Below are 17465 nucleotides of genomic sequence, written 5' to 3' on the forward strand. Positions count from 1 at the left end.
ACAAGGATGACCCTAACGACGCGAGCCATCGTGATTTATGGTCCAGCGAAAATGCTCCGTTGGAACGCGTGGATTATGTATCAACGAACCAACTTTCCCGAGATACTTCGCCGGGTCAGATTAAGAGAATAATGAGGCTGGTTTTTGTCACCGTACCTTCGGCGAGATTTACTCGACGGGGGATTAATATGCAACCGTTTACGAAGTTCAACGCGAGTTTCATTAACCGCCTCAGTAATGATGGAACCAAAACGAATAATTCTTAATTGTCATTCTCGTGTCGTATCTGTCTCGTGAATGCTTCGGGATTATCGACACCAATTGACACCATTCAATCAGATCTCAAGGCTAAAACAAAAGAAACAAACATTACAATTACAGCTTTTTATATTTTTTAGAGTAAGTCAAGAACATAAATTTTTGTACAATTCGATCACCGAAATCGACTTCAGGGGAAACGAATAATAGGTACGAAAATAAGAAAAATGAGGTGTAAGGTGATAATAAAACAATGAGTATGGTATTAGATTGGTCCCATGAATATGGTGCATGTTCTGACAAATTTCATTCGGTGTTCTCGAAATTATGCGATTTTAACGAGTGACGTGTAATTACATTAAACCAAAGGTCGGGTGAGATTAAATCGACCAGAAATTTGTGGGTATTTTAGTCGGCGAATTTAGCAGCGTTTAAGAGACATATAATTTCGACGATATGGGTTAAACTTACACCGGTGCTATGAAAGCTTGTAATAATTAAGTCTGTGGACACTGGGAACGTTGTAACGTGGAATATAATGCTCCATATGCTCTTATCTGCGAACGGTTTGTGAAGAGACATGGGCCCTACGTGACTATCTATTCACCAGTATTATAACGCGAAGAATTAGGTATTTTCCTCTACAGAAATTCCTCTTTTAAAATTTCGTGGTTTGATTCTGACAAATCTCGAACGCTACTATTCATGAATTTGAGGCCATTGATGAAATAAAAACCAACAATTTCACCTGGTTTGTAACAAATTCTACTCGTCGACCCAAAATATCAGAAATATCACCATTACGAATCTTTATGCTCAAGTTATAACTACCCATAAATTCTATTAATATTTAAATACACACGATATGTTTCTGAATATTAAAAAATTTACTCTGCTTCTCTAAATAAAAGTTTTAATTTCTTATTAATTTTTTTATTGGTTGTTATACGTATTAGAATTTGTTGAAAAAGTTCCCCCGTATATGCAATAATTTTTGACAGAGAATTTAGGGTGCAACTTGAGAAAGTAATCTCAACCCTGAAACTTACTATACTGTTTGTTTTGGCAAAGTTTCATCGGAATCGAAGGAGGGCGCTTCGCGAATATTTCTTGCGAATACGAGTTTGCTAACGAGTCCGTCCATTACTCATTGTTTCTACGTAGGTTTATCTCCGTCTACCTTAATGATATTTGTTTTTCGTCGATTTTACCTCCTCCTAACTATTCACAACCAATTACCCCACAAAGCGCCATTAAAACTGAGAAATAGTAAATACGCGTCAGCCCAATCTAGCCTTTGAGTTTCCAAAAACGTTTCAGTTTTCTTCTATTTGTTCGCGGATAATAACACCTTGCATTTTAGTGTTACGTTCGACGGGATAGATTGCATATTACGGTTCCATGGTAAACGATTTATGTTGATCCGTGAAAATGACCAACGTCACGCGACCACACACACCAACGAGCTTCCATTATCCACGCGCGAAAAACAGCGGAACCGATAATCACCATGGTCCCCGTCAAATTCACGTTACGGTTGATTAGTAGAGACCTATCGCGAGCTCTCTCTCTCGCTTTGACCACTGTCCGTGCGGTCTGATTTATCGGTGGCACACGAAATAGTCAGATCAAAGAGCATATATGTATTCTAGGACGGCTGGCTAGAAATTGGAGCCCGCGATTGCACTTCGAGCCGTGACAACTGGATGCGGGCAAATATACGCGCTCACAAAGACACATTTACTCACCTGACACCGCCAGATGGACAGTTCTGATTAATGGAGGATGAGCACTGACTTGACACTCGTAAAGGCCGCCGTCTCGTTCGGTCGCCGAGCGTAAGAACAATCGCCAATCATTGGGCTTCTCAAAGGCCAGCGTGAACCTCGAGTCGCTCGCGTACGTGTCCAGGCCGATCGTGAGTAAATGAAGTTCTTCGCCGCGTCTGCGAACCCAGGACACCTGCAATCACACGTGTCAACCGTCAAAGAACAATCGAACACATAGTTTCGAGCATCTTCCCTTTGACGTGTCCCCGTAATCACTATTGTAACCACACAGTCTATCGTAACACTGTTTAGAATAATAACAGTACGTCTTTCCTACGCGAAACGAACAATTACGTACATAACCTGCTTCGAATTCAGCTAACCATCGCTTGATCTTAGTTCAACTGTTCTTCTCCACTTGTTGTAATAATAGAATAGCTCAGCGATTCTTAACCTTCTTCCTAAACCTTAATCTAGTCCATTTGATAGTCTCGATGCACAAGGATAAGTAATTATTCGGGAATATATTCAGAGGCACGTCGTCGCAGAAAAGAAATACGACGCGGTACTTATCCTAGGCGCGGCGCATGCGCAGAAGAGAAGAAGGAACCGTGTGACAGGATTCTGCGCACGCAGAGAGTTCGCTCACCATTACGAATTACAACGTTACCAATTATTGTTGTTCTCCTTTCCTTCATTGAATTTATTTATTTACTACAATAGGTGTTTCTTTTTTGAATAACGGGGCACAAATTAGATGATAATCTTTTAATACAAATTAACGCAACCTGTTACTAGAGAACCCTCTGTGGTCGTCTCTGGTACTAATGGGGATACAAATTCAAATAGTTAGTGCTTAAACAAAAATTGTTTACTCATTTTCTGCAATTCTAATGGGGCTTATGGGTCCATTCTATGTAATATTTCTCAGAATAACGTTCTTATATAGTAATTGAATTAATGTTTTTCCAATGGTTTTCGTAAAAAAAACCACAACAACTTCTACAGACATATTTGCTATTATTTCTAAATAGCAATTTTATTTTTAATATTTGTAAATTCTCCTTATTACTTGCATAATTCGAATTAATTACAAATATTAATATTGCTTATAATATTGCATATATCGTTTCATTAGTTTTGTAGATTAAATTGTTGATTAATTGACTTTTATAAACGCTTAAATAATTATTTTCGAAATTCCAGTGGAACAAAATATATCTGTGCAAATGGTTACATGTATGAAAATTTTTTCTTTTATAATTTGTCGATCCTGTCTCCGTTTGAACAAATTGTACTGTCATCTGGTAGCTAGTAACTGCTATAGAGAAATTAATATTTCAGAGTGGAGACACGTAAGCGTCCCCTGTACGAGAGATTTTCAAAGCGAACGGGGAATACTAAGAATGGATTTTTCTGGCCACGCGTACATCACGTAATGGCTGTTTCTTTTATCTACGAGTCAAAAGAACCGTGATTACATCTACTCGATTTGCTTTCGAGAGACGGAGGAAAGAGTACAATGCAAGGCAAAGCGAGCAGTACCTGGGTACTTCGCTCCGAGGAGTTAATTTGACTGGCCGATGAAAACAATGGACGGAATATACGCTTTGTCCCGGCAAATATGTGACTACACTTGACGCGATGAATTGCACACAAAATTAACCAGTAAACAATGTGTTCGGACTACTGTCTTCGTTGATTCCGCCTTCCCGCGCATCGTTCAAACTTCGATGACAGACTGATTACAGAGCATAGATTGTTTCAAGTCGATGAATATGTAACCAATCGGACAGACAACCGGGTACCATTTTGGCTTCGTTTTACTAGAAGATTCGGATTAAATGAAATAGGAATTATCGAAGCTCGTGTTATCGATTTGCCCTATTGTACAGTGGAATCGTCGATTATACGAACGACCGATCATCGAAACACAAAACGTTACATATGCTTATAGCATCGCGAGCCTCCAGTTAACGCTGATTGCCATTTGAAACTTGTATCATATTTAATTAAACCGTTCCTCTTTGTCGCGTGATTTATTTTCAATCAATGTATTCATTCGAATCACTCAATTTGATCTCAGCGCTTTGTACACAATTAATACAAATAAAACCAACATATTTTAATTTTAATTACATTCGTCGGCGAATGTAATGCATTCATTTCTGTTAATTTGATTCCGGATGTATTTCGATAATTTTTTAAAAATAAATCATATCGAGTTAACCAATAAACACATTAATATTAATATTAATATTTTATAATAACTACGCTCCAATTTCCTGATTCGATGTCCAAGAAAAAGAACGCGTACGATAGCTATTAGATAGAAAGGGATTATAAAAAATTCCGGAGGAGCGAGAACGGTATCGACGATTTTTAAGCAGGATGTATCAAACGAAAGTGTATTCCAGAGAGACTCTATGACGGGAGAGCTTTCTCCGGTGCCGCGTGGTGAATCAATCTCAGACACGAAGGCGAGTTATAGCAATGTAAATTTAATGTAAATCGGATGTCCTGTCCGCCTTGCTACGCGCTCCGTCGTAGCGTATTCGAATTCAAATATGATCTTCCTCATAGACGACGATGCACCTATCTTGATGTATGCATCTCGAGATAATCACCTTCCAAGTTTGCAGCTCAAAGGGAGCAACGCATCATGGACAGGGCAGCTCTGTCCCTGACGCGGGCAGGAAAAACCCTGGAGAAATGAAAATTTCGTTGACGAAGACGCGGTATCGAGGTACCCTGGATTCCGTCTGAAAGTCCACCGTAAACTTGATCTATTTTGCGCTACCTTTCACGGAAAAACGTACAAAGAATTCGCGCTTTTCATTGTGAAATGCGATGGCGAAAAGATGGTCGACGTCGTCCAGGATTTCGATAAGATTTTAACGATATGGAAGCCTGAAGATTCGTCATAATCTTTAGCAAGTCTAGGGTAGCAAGTTCTCAAATTATGTTGTAGCCCTTTGTAGAACTCAGAGGAATTAACTTCACCTTTTGATGTGTGAGATATACACACAGGGAATGCGTTTCATTAGTTCCTGCTGACACACGCTGTTCAGGAGGAAGCTGAGCAAATTTACCGAATTCAATTTTTATTGGCGGATTTTCCTGTTTGGAAAGTGAATAAAGTTCCCTCAAATTATTCAAAATTAAACGTTCTGAATATGCATTTTTGAACCGTCTCTTATAATAGAAATGAAATCTCTTCTCGTCGCCATGATTCTAATAACTTCCTCGAGTACCGGGAATTCCTAAATTGCAAATTAATTTTCATAGGGCCAGTTTTTGAAAAGATGTCTGCCAAGAGGGCAAATGTTGTTTTTTTCAAACAATTTTTATTCAGTACTCTAATAATTAAGTGGATATTATAAATTGATTATAGCAATATTTTAAAATGGTATGTAATGAAATTCTTATGAAATAGTTTTATATGATCCAAAAATCCTATTTAATAATAGAGAAAATTCAATTTTTAAGTGGATATTATAAATTGATTATAGCAATAGTTTAAAATGGTATACAATGAAATTCCTATGAAATAGTTTTATATGATCCAAAGATCCTATTTAATAATAGAGCAAATTCAATTTTTAAGTGGATATTATAAATTGAATATACTCACTTTACAATTTACAAAATTTTGAAAAATCCTTTGTAACACGTTCAAACAAAGGGTAACAACGTATCCAGAGTCGAGTATAATTTGAAAACTTACTCCGAAAAGTATCAAATTTTGCGTGGAATTATCATTGCTCGAATGTAATACAGAAATAACAGTATTTACTTTGGTACACTGTAATATCGGTTTTGGTGTTACAAAATGATCGATTATGGCTTTGTCGGAGCAAATAGCGGTAAGAAAATGATATCGATGGAAAATCTGTGCCCGGCTCTGTTAAATAGTTGACGCGTTCGCGCTCCGGAGCGTCGAACTTGCGAAACAAATTCTGACACGGAAGATTGCGTTGTCGAAACGCTCGCGCTGGTTAAATTTCCGGCGTGCACTTCGACGATTGTTGTCGCTTGATATTCCGGGGCGCGTTTGGACGTCAATCGGGACTGTTCCTTTCACGGGCCAGCGACGTGGGGGGATGAACTTTTCGCTTTGCCGTCGCGAAACAGAACATCGGATTCCAATTAACAATTTCAGCCGGTGTTAATTGCTCGAACCGGGTCAGAGGGGCATGGAGACCGGGTATAAACGTTGTATAGTCGGGCGACACGAAGTTTCCTAAGATGTAATTATTCACTGCTGAGTCCTTTATAATAATGACAAACGACTAGTAGGACGCCCGTTCGTTCACGCCCTTTGTCCCGACGACTCTCGCCCCAGCAGCCGCCGCCTCGAAACGGCACTCTTACTGCAATCCCCGCCCGCGCCTAACGATTCTTTAACTCCTTCGTATCAAAACTACGGGAGCACCGACTACAAGTACCGTATTAAATTTACCGGTTGAATTTTCGCGAGACTCGCTGCACGATCCCCAACCTCGAATCTCCGCAGCTGGGTAGCGACAATAGCAGATTAATCCTTGAACGACTTATAATTTTGATGGAACTACCGTATTTTTCAATTCAACCTTCGTCGTGGGCGAAAAGGTTCTTGAGAAAGGGAGGAGAAAAGCACTATCATCTGTATTAATAGTTACAGTTAACCCCACTCGTATTCGTAAGTTGTAATGGTGATTCACAATAAATGGAAAGAAATCTGCTTCTTATGAATTTTTTCGTCTTGTTTTTTAATATCAACGGGCAAGTAATGACCCAATTGCAATATAAACAATATATACCCTCTGATCCAATTGCAATATAAACAATATATTCAGTCACGAATGTTTTTTAATTATATTATATTTCTTGTCCCTACGCTCTTGTAAACTTTCAACTTCGTAAAGTGTCTATTATCAGTTGGACATTAATTGTCGTAGTGATTAGACGAAAATAGCTATATATTACAGGACATAGAGTAAAGTAATAATGTATTTGAGCGATTCATTTAAATTCAGATGCATGATTTTCGTCTAATCATAGTTTGAATGATACTATTGCACCAGATATATGGAATTATCAAATATGAAAAATAAAAAAAAATTCATGTATTGATCATTCTAAAGAACAGATCTAAATTGAATTGAACACCTTTGGAACTATCTAAAACAAAACTTGAAGGTATGAAATAAAAAAATAACGAATTATTTAAAATATTAAAACGAAAGTGCCAGAGTATTAGTTCTGCAAAAATTCAGAATCTTTTTAAATTCAAAAAGGTTGCAAGTTGTCATCGACTCGAAAGGATACGTTACAAAATGTCGATTCCTTAATTTAATTGCTTTTTCGTCTTGTAAAGTTACCAAACGAAAATTCTCTTTATTTATGTATTAATATCGAATGTATACGTCATACAGTGACCTAATTTTGAGAAAGAAAGTGCCAACAAACTCCGCCGGGAATCTAGAATGGACAGGAGCGTCGTTTACGATTGTACGCGAAGCTCGTAACTACGAGCGCCATTTCTCCCAGACAATACGATAGTTTCGCATTCATTCGACGTACGACTTCCTTAATTGACGTCTTTTTACGATCATTGCATCCACACAACAGCTCTAATAATCGAAAATGCCAAGAGCCAAACACAGAATACTCGTGGTCTTTATATTCTTCTGCTCGTTTCTATCTTGAAATTATTTCCAAGTATAATTTCCGATTTATTAAAATTAAAATGTCGTCTATAACTCGAGTAGTCTTTCGGTGTATAGCCACGAAAGATGGATTGAAAAAATTATGTCCGCCGAGTATAAACATGACTTGGCTATTAGGTGCCCAATAAGGCATTAAAAGGTGTTATTACGTACATACGTCGCGTGCTCGATTAATATCGCGAGATCCTGTATTACGGTTTCTTTGTACTTCGTGCACGTGAGGGAAAAAGAGGGTTAATCGATCAAAATTAATCAAACCAAGAACTACGAGATCGCTTTGTGACTTCTTGTTTAAAAATCTTGATAGTACCGGCTCTCGAAATAAATTACACAACGTATTGTGTGATTATACTTACATTGAACATTGAAACAGAATTTAGCATTTTAATAAATGATTATATCAATGTAGTTTCATTCTAAGAGAAGCTTATTTAAACAGCAAGTATGTTTCCAACATCAAAATTTTAGTATCTATATAATTTTGATGTATGAAAATAAAAATTGCTACTTCTTAATTAATATCAAAAATTGAAAATGTTAAAAGTTTTTACAAATTAAATTAATCTAGCACCCGTCAAATTGACGTACTGATATAGAATATACATTGTTCGAAATATTCAGAATCTCGTCGATTAAAATTGCTTCATCACTTTAATGTTGCTCTAGATATTAAATATACCGTACGCCTTTCATCCACGGCATAGAATTAATTCTCTTAAATTGTACAGAAGCGTCGTCCTTTAATTATTCCCAGCGAACAATTTTCGCATTCCTTTATTATCCCCATCCGAAGAGAACGGCTCTATCAATTAAAGTCACATTAGTCTTCCTTTTCATTGTAAAACACATTGTATTCACTTTGAATCTTGCTCTGATAATAAACGTTTTATTATTTCAACGGTGGATACACCGGGCACCTATAATTATTTACCTATTCCAGCAATAGACGTAAATATCACCGTGCTGTGAACAATGTCTACCGACCGTATTGCAATAGCTATGCTCGTGCATTATTCTAACGGTAAAGTTCCTGTTTACTGTTTATATGAAATTAAATCTCCCATGGTTTACATGAATATGCGGAATAGAATTTACGTTTACATTTGCAGGACGCACGTCGACGTTTAAATCTCGAAACTAATGACTCGAAAATGACGAACGACTCTTTAAATGATTCCAAACACAATAAATGTAAAAGATAAAAGTAATAATGAATCAATGTTACAAATTATGAGCTTGGATTGAAAATCTGTTGGAACTAATTGTTTTGATAAATTTTATTTTACTATTTTTCTATCTTCGATAAAATTTTACTTTTTTTACGAACAAGTGTATTTAAAAAAGTACTTTTCTGGCTGACACCCAACGTTTCATAAAACAAAAGTAATTTTTTTCTAAACGCAAAATTGTATATTCAAGTGATTTCGAAATCATTACTGAAATCACTAAAAGTAATTCGAAATTCTAAACGAACGTATGAAGTGTATAATGATAGGAATTTATCTGGAATACATGCTCGACTTGCTAAATCTGTTATGTTATCTATCTTCTAGTCTGCAATAATTTGCTATTGAATTGTTTGCTATCTTCGGCGTGTAATCGTATCAGTTCCATCACCGCTATAGAAAGTTTCGACACGAGAAATCAGCGGGCGAAGCGAAATAGGGACGTTGACACTAGACGCGAATGAAGGAAGGAACGGAGGGAAGAAAAAGTTGGAGGGATCGCGCGTAGAGCTGCAACCCGTCGATAACAAGGCGTAATAATGTTTGCCTGTCGCTGCAGTATCCGAGATAAATCGCCGTCCGTCGAATCAGCAGTTTAAAATGCGAAATCGACGGAAAGCTGAACGTACTCTCGTGCTCGACAGACCGGGCAACGATCTGCTAAGGAGGATACAGATCCGATAAAACGCGACTCCTCGGTGAAATTGGAGCGGATCGATCGTATCGATCTTTGTCCGGTTATAACCAGGTCCGGTTATAACTGTCTCTGGAAATGAGCAGCACTCCGGGCGTCTATTGACCGAGCATCGGGGAAAAAGGGAAGGAATCGTTGATTTCGATGCGAAGCGCTGCCCGTCCGGTGATATTTCAGAAACTACGGAAATTAAAGGGAAACATTGAAAGATCCGCGAGACGAGATATTTTTAAAATAAAGTGAAGTTTACGACCGAGACGATACTTCTGGTAATAAAATGACGATGCTCGTCGCGAAATCATTAAACCAATTCGAATTTTAAATCTTAAATTTTTTGTACATTTGTCTGTAACCGTAAGAATCAATTTTTGCAAGTCCCTTTGTAGCTTCTTGTTGCAATGAAAATAATATCTCATCTACTACCTTTAAATACTGACCTCAGAAACTAATAAAAACATATAACTGCTGTTTTTAATTTGTGTAACAAAGAACGTTAAAACGGAAGTTCAACTAAGATCGTGAGAGAAATGCTGAAAGAAAAAAACTTGTGAAAGTTAGGATCCTTGCTATACGAATAGTATATTCTGTTCGCGTCCAACGTATGTAAAACTACGCCTGCGAACGACTGGGAATAAGCTCTGGGTCTCGCGAGATGATCGACCCATCGAATAGCGTTCGGAAAACTTTAATTAGCTCTCGGATCTTATTAACGAACTGCAGCGAAACTTCATTCTTGCCCCGAGAAAGCAATGGCGACCCGACGACACAACGATTGTCGTGACAGAAACGCGATAATGGATGAAAGAGGGGGATAATTAATTGATAGGAAGCCATCGATTCTGAAAGATGCAAGAAAACGTTAATAAACGTAATAATATTGATGTAATTTCAAACAGAGATAGTGGTAGGAATGTGAGACTTATTTCTGAACTTAGAGACCCTTGGAATAGTCAAAATGAACAAATTTAGAAAATCTCATGTAAACTAAGAATTTTTCCCTTTTTCTAAATTTACTTTTGAATTGACTTCAACCATTTTATTCATTGTCTACTTGTTAAACGCTTTCAAGGTTATCTGAGGTATCCCCACAAAGTTACCTTGTTCTTTTAAAATGGAGACCTAAATTTTTCCTTACAAATTCCTATTTTACACAACAAAGGAGTCAACTTTAATATGAAACATATTTTTATCAAATTTTATTTTACGAAACTTCTTTCTTGCTGACAAAATTTTGAAATTATAGATTTGGTATACAGATAGAAGTTTTATTTGAAATTACGATTGGGTCACTTTGACTGGTTCAGGAGTTATATTGTTACGACTGTCCTGTAATATTTTTAATTTTTATTTTACTTACGAATGAGTTTTACTTCTCGAAGCTTCTGCCCCGGAGGTGGTATACGAAACAACTGCTTCTACGAGGCGAGCAGTCATGGCCTCTGTCGAGCGAGCATACCTACGGGCTATTGCCTACCAGGAGTGCTAACATGACCGCTCTCGGTAAGGACAGCCGCAACCAATATGTACACTGCATTCAATGAACGTCGCTCGCTATTACACTGTGTCTTGTTGATTCCAACGCTTCGAGGTTGAAAACACCGTGCTCGAAAGGTCGATCCTGTTCCGACTGTTTATCCGCCACCGATTCAAGACTGACTCTCGAGCACCGCTACCCGCGAATTCGCGACAGCCTTCGGTATTCCAACGTTGCCATTTGTGGATCGTACTCAGGTACGAGTAATGATCCGTAAGACGAGCCACAAACGTGATTGGTAAATTGGACATTCCTATCCCCAACTCGGGGGATCCCCCTTAACACCCAGCGAAGCGTGAAAGACTCTGTGAGAAGCCAGATAAATATTTACCACGTTAAATTATCGAATAAGTTAATACTATAGTGGTACACGATAAATGTATATCATCGAATGCATTAAATTCTGACTAAATTAAAATAAAGTTGTTTCGATGTTATATGAATTTTTACTAATACGTATTTATGAATTTTCTGGAGAGAAATATTGTTTTTATCCTTTGAAAAAAGGACTATATCTAGTAACGAATATGAAGGAAGAGATTTTAAATGGACAGAAGAGACGAAAAATCGTATAAACGCTTGATTCCTAGACCCTATGGCTACGCATAGAGAAAGTGAAATACTTCCAAGTTTGATTTCTCTATCGAGCTTACTTCCTACCGAATTCTACGATTGCCATTATCGATAAGTCCTGTAGACTTGGATCCCCTTCCTACCAATTCACGAACTCCTCGTTCGTCCCCAAAGGAAGGACTTCCTGGGGACGAGAGCTGGGTACTGTAAGTCAACCACAACTGCCAGTGGCTGTCCCGTGGCGTACCGACTTCACGCAAACCTGAAGCAGGGATTCACGAAAAGAAGATTCGCCTGTTCCTGGTGGGACTCGCGGGGAATGTTACATCAAACCGCTTCCAACTGTCACCACCATGGCAGCCACCGTGCAGAATCCTCGACTGCGAAAGTTAACCAAATCCAACCGTGAAAAGCACCCTCAAACGTGGTTATATCTGTTTCGTCGCGAAGATAACTCGATAAGATATAATTAATACAATTATTCCTAGTATTTTAATTTTAAACAATGAATAAATTATATTAACTCGCTGGGGAACTGATAAATTATTTATTATCAGCCAAAGTGTGTATCATTGTACCTGTTCTCGAATAATTAGGTTTATGAACGAGTAAAGTGGTCCAGATTGTACTCCATTCAGTCAAGGCATTCAAAATGGAGCTAAGAAGATTATTCCTATTCAAGACTCGAATCACCAAACCGAGGAATAATTTTAACAGCGATTATTCTAAATTCTAGTACTCTGACAATTAAAGATGAGAAAAAATTATTGCTTGTGATCGTGGATGGTGTTGAAAATGGTTTCATAGACACAGAAATTCTACGACGTGGCGCCGATGAATATTAAACTCGCGCAATAGGAGAATTTATACGTTCGCGTCATATTCTAGGTGGCATTTGTAATATTAACGAGACCTCTCCGTTCTCTCAAATAATTGCGATCCCGCGCAGACGAGCAATTACGAAAGCGTAAGCTGAAGACGCATGCGGTTGCCTGGGCACGGTGTACATATATGCGTATCGGCGCGTGCAGCTTCCAGCCTGCTGCCATAAAGCTGTAACCCAGCATCCACGCGTGGGTATAATAGCTGAACGCTCGTATCCTAACGCTTAATAACTTAACCTGACGGCGCTCAGAGAAACGAGAAACGAGAAATCGGGAAAGGAAATTAGGTTTATTCCAAGTACCAGTTATCGCGATATCAAACGATCATCCTATTGTTCGACTAATTGCTTGTCATTATAATCATATACTCACGTACACGTCATGTTTTAGCACTAACTTCGTATATTTATTCTATTGTGTTTATGATTTATTTCTCAGAATTTTAAATCTTGATGTATATATGTGATATACATATATAGGGTGTTTAATCACCCCTGAGTAAAATTTGAATCGGAGATTGCAGAGGCCAAATTGAGACGAAAATCAAGAATATCAATTTCTTTATTAAGACTTCGTTAAAAATTTCAAATCATTCTGAAAAAATTATTTTTGATCGCGTGAGTCAATTACAATCATTTTTAGTGAATACACATATAATTTGCTTTTCGAATGTACTGTCGAAGCAAGTGCTCGTCAGACACCTACGACTCGGTTCAAACAATCCTAAATTCATTGCAGGGGCCCAGGGTTATCAGAAATCCTGGGAATCCTTAATTTCCTGATATGATCCCGAGAGCTTCGAGGATCTCTGGGTTGTCAAAATCCCTAGAGACCACCTAGCTATGTTTGGAGACCTCGGAATCATTTAGGTAACAACGGATATCGAGGTCTCGGAAGCGTGGGCGTTCAAGGTTCTCATGAGTTATTCATATCGTGTCTTACGATTTAAAGATTTGCCCCTACAGAATCGCCAAGTTGAACGGTTGTACCTATAGGGTTGCACGAGTTGAATGGTTGTTTTTAGAAAATCCTATAGGTTCGATGGTTACACGGGTTGTTTGGTCATGGTGTGCTCCTGTGTACAATGGTTGTGTCTATAGCCCTGGGCACTTTACAATCCAAGGGGGATACGAAAGAAAATTGTTAATGTATTCTCTACGTAGTGGGTCCAATCTTTTACAACAAACCTACTTCTGTGAAAGGAAACTAGTCCTTTTCTGACACAAGCAAAAATAAATTGTTTTTTAAATTTAATTTAATATCAAGGCTGACAAAGAAATTACATTATGATTAATATATATAAGATGGAAGAAGAATTGTGTAATAGACAAATTATAAATACATTAGTAGGTATTTACTCTGAGAATATAGTTGTAAAATTATTCATGGCAAAAAGAAGGGACAAAATTAAATATTGTGGATTGTTGTTAAGTTAAAAAATTGAAATTTTTCTCAGAGTACGGAAAACTAATATTTAAAATATTAAGATGGATACAAAGTGGGAGAAATAGAAAAATGTGGAGACGCAGAGGAATTCAAATGGAACTCAGTGTTTGCTACATCTGTGGTGCCTGAAGGCAAATTGGAATAAATTAGATATCTAAACACAGGGTATTTCAGAGGGACTTTATGAACTAGGTAGCAGAGATGAAAAATCTACGTCGGTACGCTGCATCAGAGACTCCCTTTGGCAGAGGCAAATTAACGAAGTCGAATCGCATTCGACCCTAAAAGGGTCTAACACGTGACTCGAACTAAATACTAGAAAGTTTAAAAGCGTGATGGGTTATTTGGTAGAGTCCTGCGTCCCAGATTTTGGAAAAGGAACATCCTGTTGTGAAACGAAGTTCCTCCCAGGATGATTTCTGCCAGCAAGGATTCGCGCAAGAAAGGTTATGCTCCGACCGTAGTTTACGTAGTAGGTTTGTGTGCTGTCGATCTCAGGGACAGTATAATTTCGCCATAAGCTAAGCCAGCTCGTGTCGTACCCACCTCGGTAAATTGTTTAACTTTACACCTTCTGTAGGGCAGATGCTCTCACCCAGCCACCTCATATTCCATCCTCGTATGTTTTTCGCTTCGTCGTCAAATTTTTCGTCCATTCAGCCATCGACGCATCTCGATATCCAAACTAACAAAACCTTTCCTCGAAAATCAAATTCCCTCGCGACCACAATATTCCCGATTTCGTTAAACAAAACTACTTTAAAAAATAAAGATATCTCTGTTTTGCCTTTAAAGGTATTTTCAACGATTGATTTAAAGTAGAAACTCGAAGAAGTTTTGGAGAAATTAAAGTTTCATTTTATACTTCAAACCTGTCGAAGACCCAACAAATTATTAAGAAACAGAATATTTATATAGTTCGCGTGAATGAGATGGTACAGAGACAATTAGACGTTTATCTGTAAAATTATCAGTATTTGTTACTATTATGTGTTTACGTTAAAAAAATATTGATCACAATCAGAGGTGTAATCACTCGTGTAAACAACAGTGAACGAAAATGTTGCACGAACGATTAATTGGACAAAGAAGTATCGAACCTAAATTAATTGTCACCAGCAAAAGGTGTACATGTCTGTTGCAAGTAATTGCTCGCCACATTTTTACCTTTATATAAATATATTTTCCCGTTTGTACCTATCGAAGAATAATTTAAAAGCAGAGTTTTTCAAACATTATGCAATATTGATCAATTTTAATAATGAAACGGAAACAATGGGCAGACGTGGTATTGTTCTCGTTTGTTTCAAGCCCAGTATAATTACACGAAACGTCTATTTCGTTCGAAAGGTCGCTTTCCCAGCAGTTCTCTCGATTCATTCGAAGAGATCAAATATTTCTGACCCCAGAAACGGAAGGACGAGACAGTGTACGATTCCCTTCGGAGCGGGGAAACGCGAAAAATCACTGCACTCGTACGAAGTGCACCCTTGTGCCTTGTACGACGTCAATTGACCGTAGAAAGAAACCAATGAAAGCCACGGAAAATGATAATAAATATTGGACGTTACTGGCCGCTTATACGCGTACGGGATCGATATGATTCTGCAGCCTCGCGATCGAGAAACAGCAATGACCGTTGAAAATAATTTCTAATTTAGTTTTTTGCAATAAACTGAATAACATCACGCGTAATAATCAGTTCTAAAATGAACATTAACGTGGAAATTATTTACGCGTGGTCGGATTCTTTCTTTCGAAATTTCGCGGGAATCGACTCGATAAAGATGGTAAATGGTTTTTGAACGGGGAAGATAACCTTCGGCGTAATGGACCTATAAAATTCTAATCAATCCACGGGGTCGAGTAACAGACCATTTTAGGGTACTTCCGCTTTTTCAAACTCTCGAGAAGATTAGGTTGGGCAACGAGGACATTATGGTATACGTTCCCGTTGGATTTGGAGGTATTTGCGAGCGTCGGAGAAATATAGTTGCCAAGATATAATAATTAGGGTAATTGCATAGAGCGAGCGATGTTAATGGACTTATCCTCGATCGAGTAGCTGACTAATGGAGGACGTACGTAGTCCGTTTCGGAACGAGTGATACGTATGTTCGCAAAGTACTGTAATCCCTGCTTTCGAGTCGCGAAATTATCCCTACCAATGGACTTATTCAACGCGAATCGTCATAATCGTGGATTTCAGGTGAAAACGATGAGATATGCAAACCGAAATTAAATTTATCATTACCAATAATAATAATAATCCTTTGTTATACCAAGATTATACAAGATTATACAAGATTATACAAGATTATAAAATATATTATACAATTTCATTCTCCGCAGAAAGAAGAATTACGTGTTTGTCGTTGCACTTTCATAAATATTAGCAATTATAAATGTGCTAGCTAAATGTACAGAAAGCTGGCTCGAACGTAACTAACTAAATTATTATTAACAAACGATTAACTAATAAAATGAACTTCACACGAAACACAGTAAGCAACCTTTAGGTTTGTAATTAATGAATGCGGTTATATTATGCGAGAGTTTCGATTGAAGGCATTGCCGACTATGTGTGTGTGTTTCGCGTGAAGTATGTATTTAGAAGTTGTTCATTTTATTAGTTAATCGTTCGTTAATAATAATTTAGTTACGTTCGAGCCAGCTTTCTGTACGAACCATTGAATTTAGATATTAAAGGGAAAATATCTTACATTGTACAATAAAATAATCATTCTCCACAAATATACCGAGATTGAATACCACTCAAATTTGCTCTATTAATTTTATTGGTCCCCTGCACCTCGTGTTTCGGTGGATCATGCAGATCGATCGTGTATCGCGTAATTGAGACGGCGTAATAGGCGTGACAGTGCCGCACAAAAGCGTCCGTTAACATCAACGGGGAACGTTATTATCGCGAGAGAATGACTTTCCTATGTTCGTCCGAGATTTCCCTCGAATCTTTCCCTCTGGAGGATCGGTATTTCACTTTGATTATTCTGCCGGTGCCAAGAACGCCGCGCGAGTGGTTCTCTCAGGGCATAAATATTGCGGGCCGGCAGTCGAACGAACAGCAAGGGGTTGCAACCTTTTTTCCCTTCCCTTTTTCTTTCTGTTTCTCTCACTCTCTGGCCAGGCACCGCGTTCAGAAAGCAAAAGCGGTTCGCTCGAGGGTTCTCGAAAGAAAAGATACGAGACCGAGACGGCGAAGGGAACGGCCCGAAGACGAGGACGGGGGCGAGGGTTGAAAGAGGGCCGCGTCATCGCGCTCCGCTTAAAGAGGATTCGGTATCTTTGTTTGCCGGCGGATTAATCTGAGCTCAAGGCCACTTTTACGCGGAGCCATCTCTGATCCTTC

The 17465-nt window shown here is 38.2% G+C and overlaps 1 protein-coding gene across 1 annotated transcript in view; it reads right to left on the reverse strand.

Moving 5' to 3' along the window:
* Positions 1 to 17465, reverse strand: part of LOC122399346 — a 278377-nt gene that overhangs the window by 231481 nt on the left and 29431 nt on the right. Inside the window, exon 4 of the mRNA XM_043399984.1 lies at positions 2007 to 2220. Coding sequence (XP_043255919.1) covers positions 2007 to 2220 — 214 coding nt within the window. The remainder of the gene's footprint in view (positions 1 to 2006; positions 2221 to 17465) is intronic.

The sequence above is a fragment of the Colletes gigas genome, unplaced genomic scaffold (genome assembly GCF_013123115.1).
Source record: "Colletes gigas isolate AHSC1104 unplaced genomic scaffold, ASM1312311v1 Colletes_gigas_Sc00013, whole genome shotgun sequence".
NCBI classification, from domain to species: domain Eukaryota; kingdom Metazoa; phylum Arthropoda; class Insecta; order Hymenoptera; family Colletidae; genus Colletes; species Colletes gigas.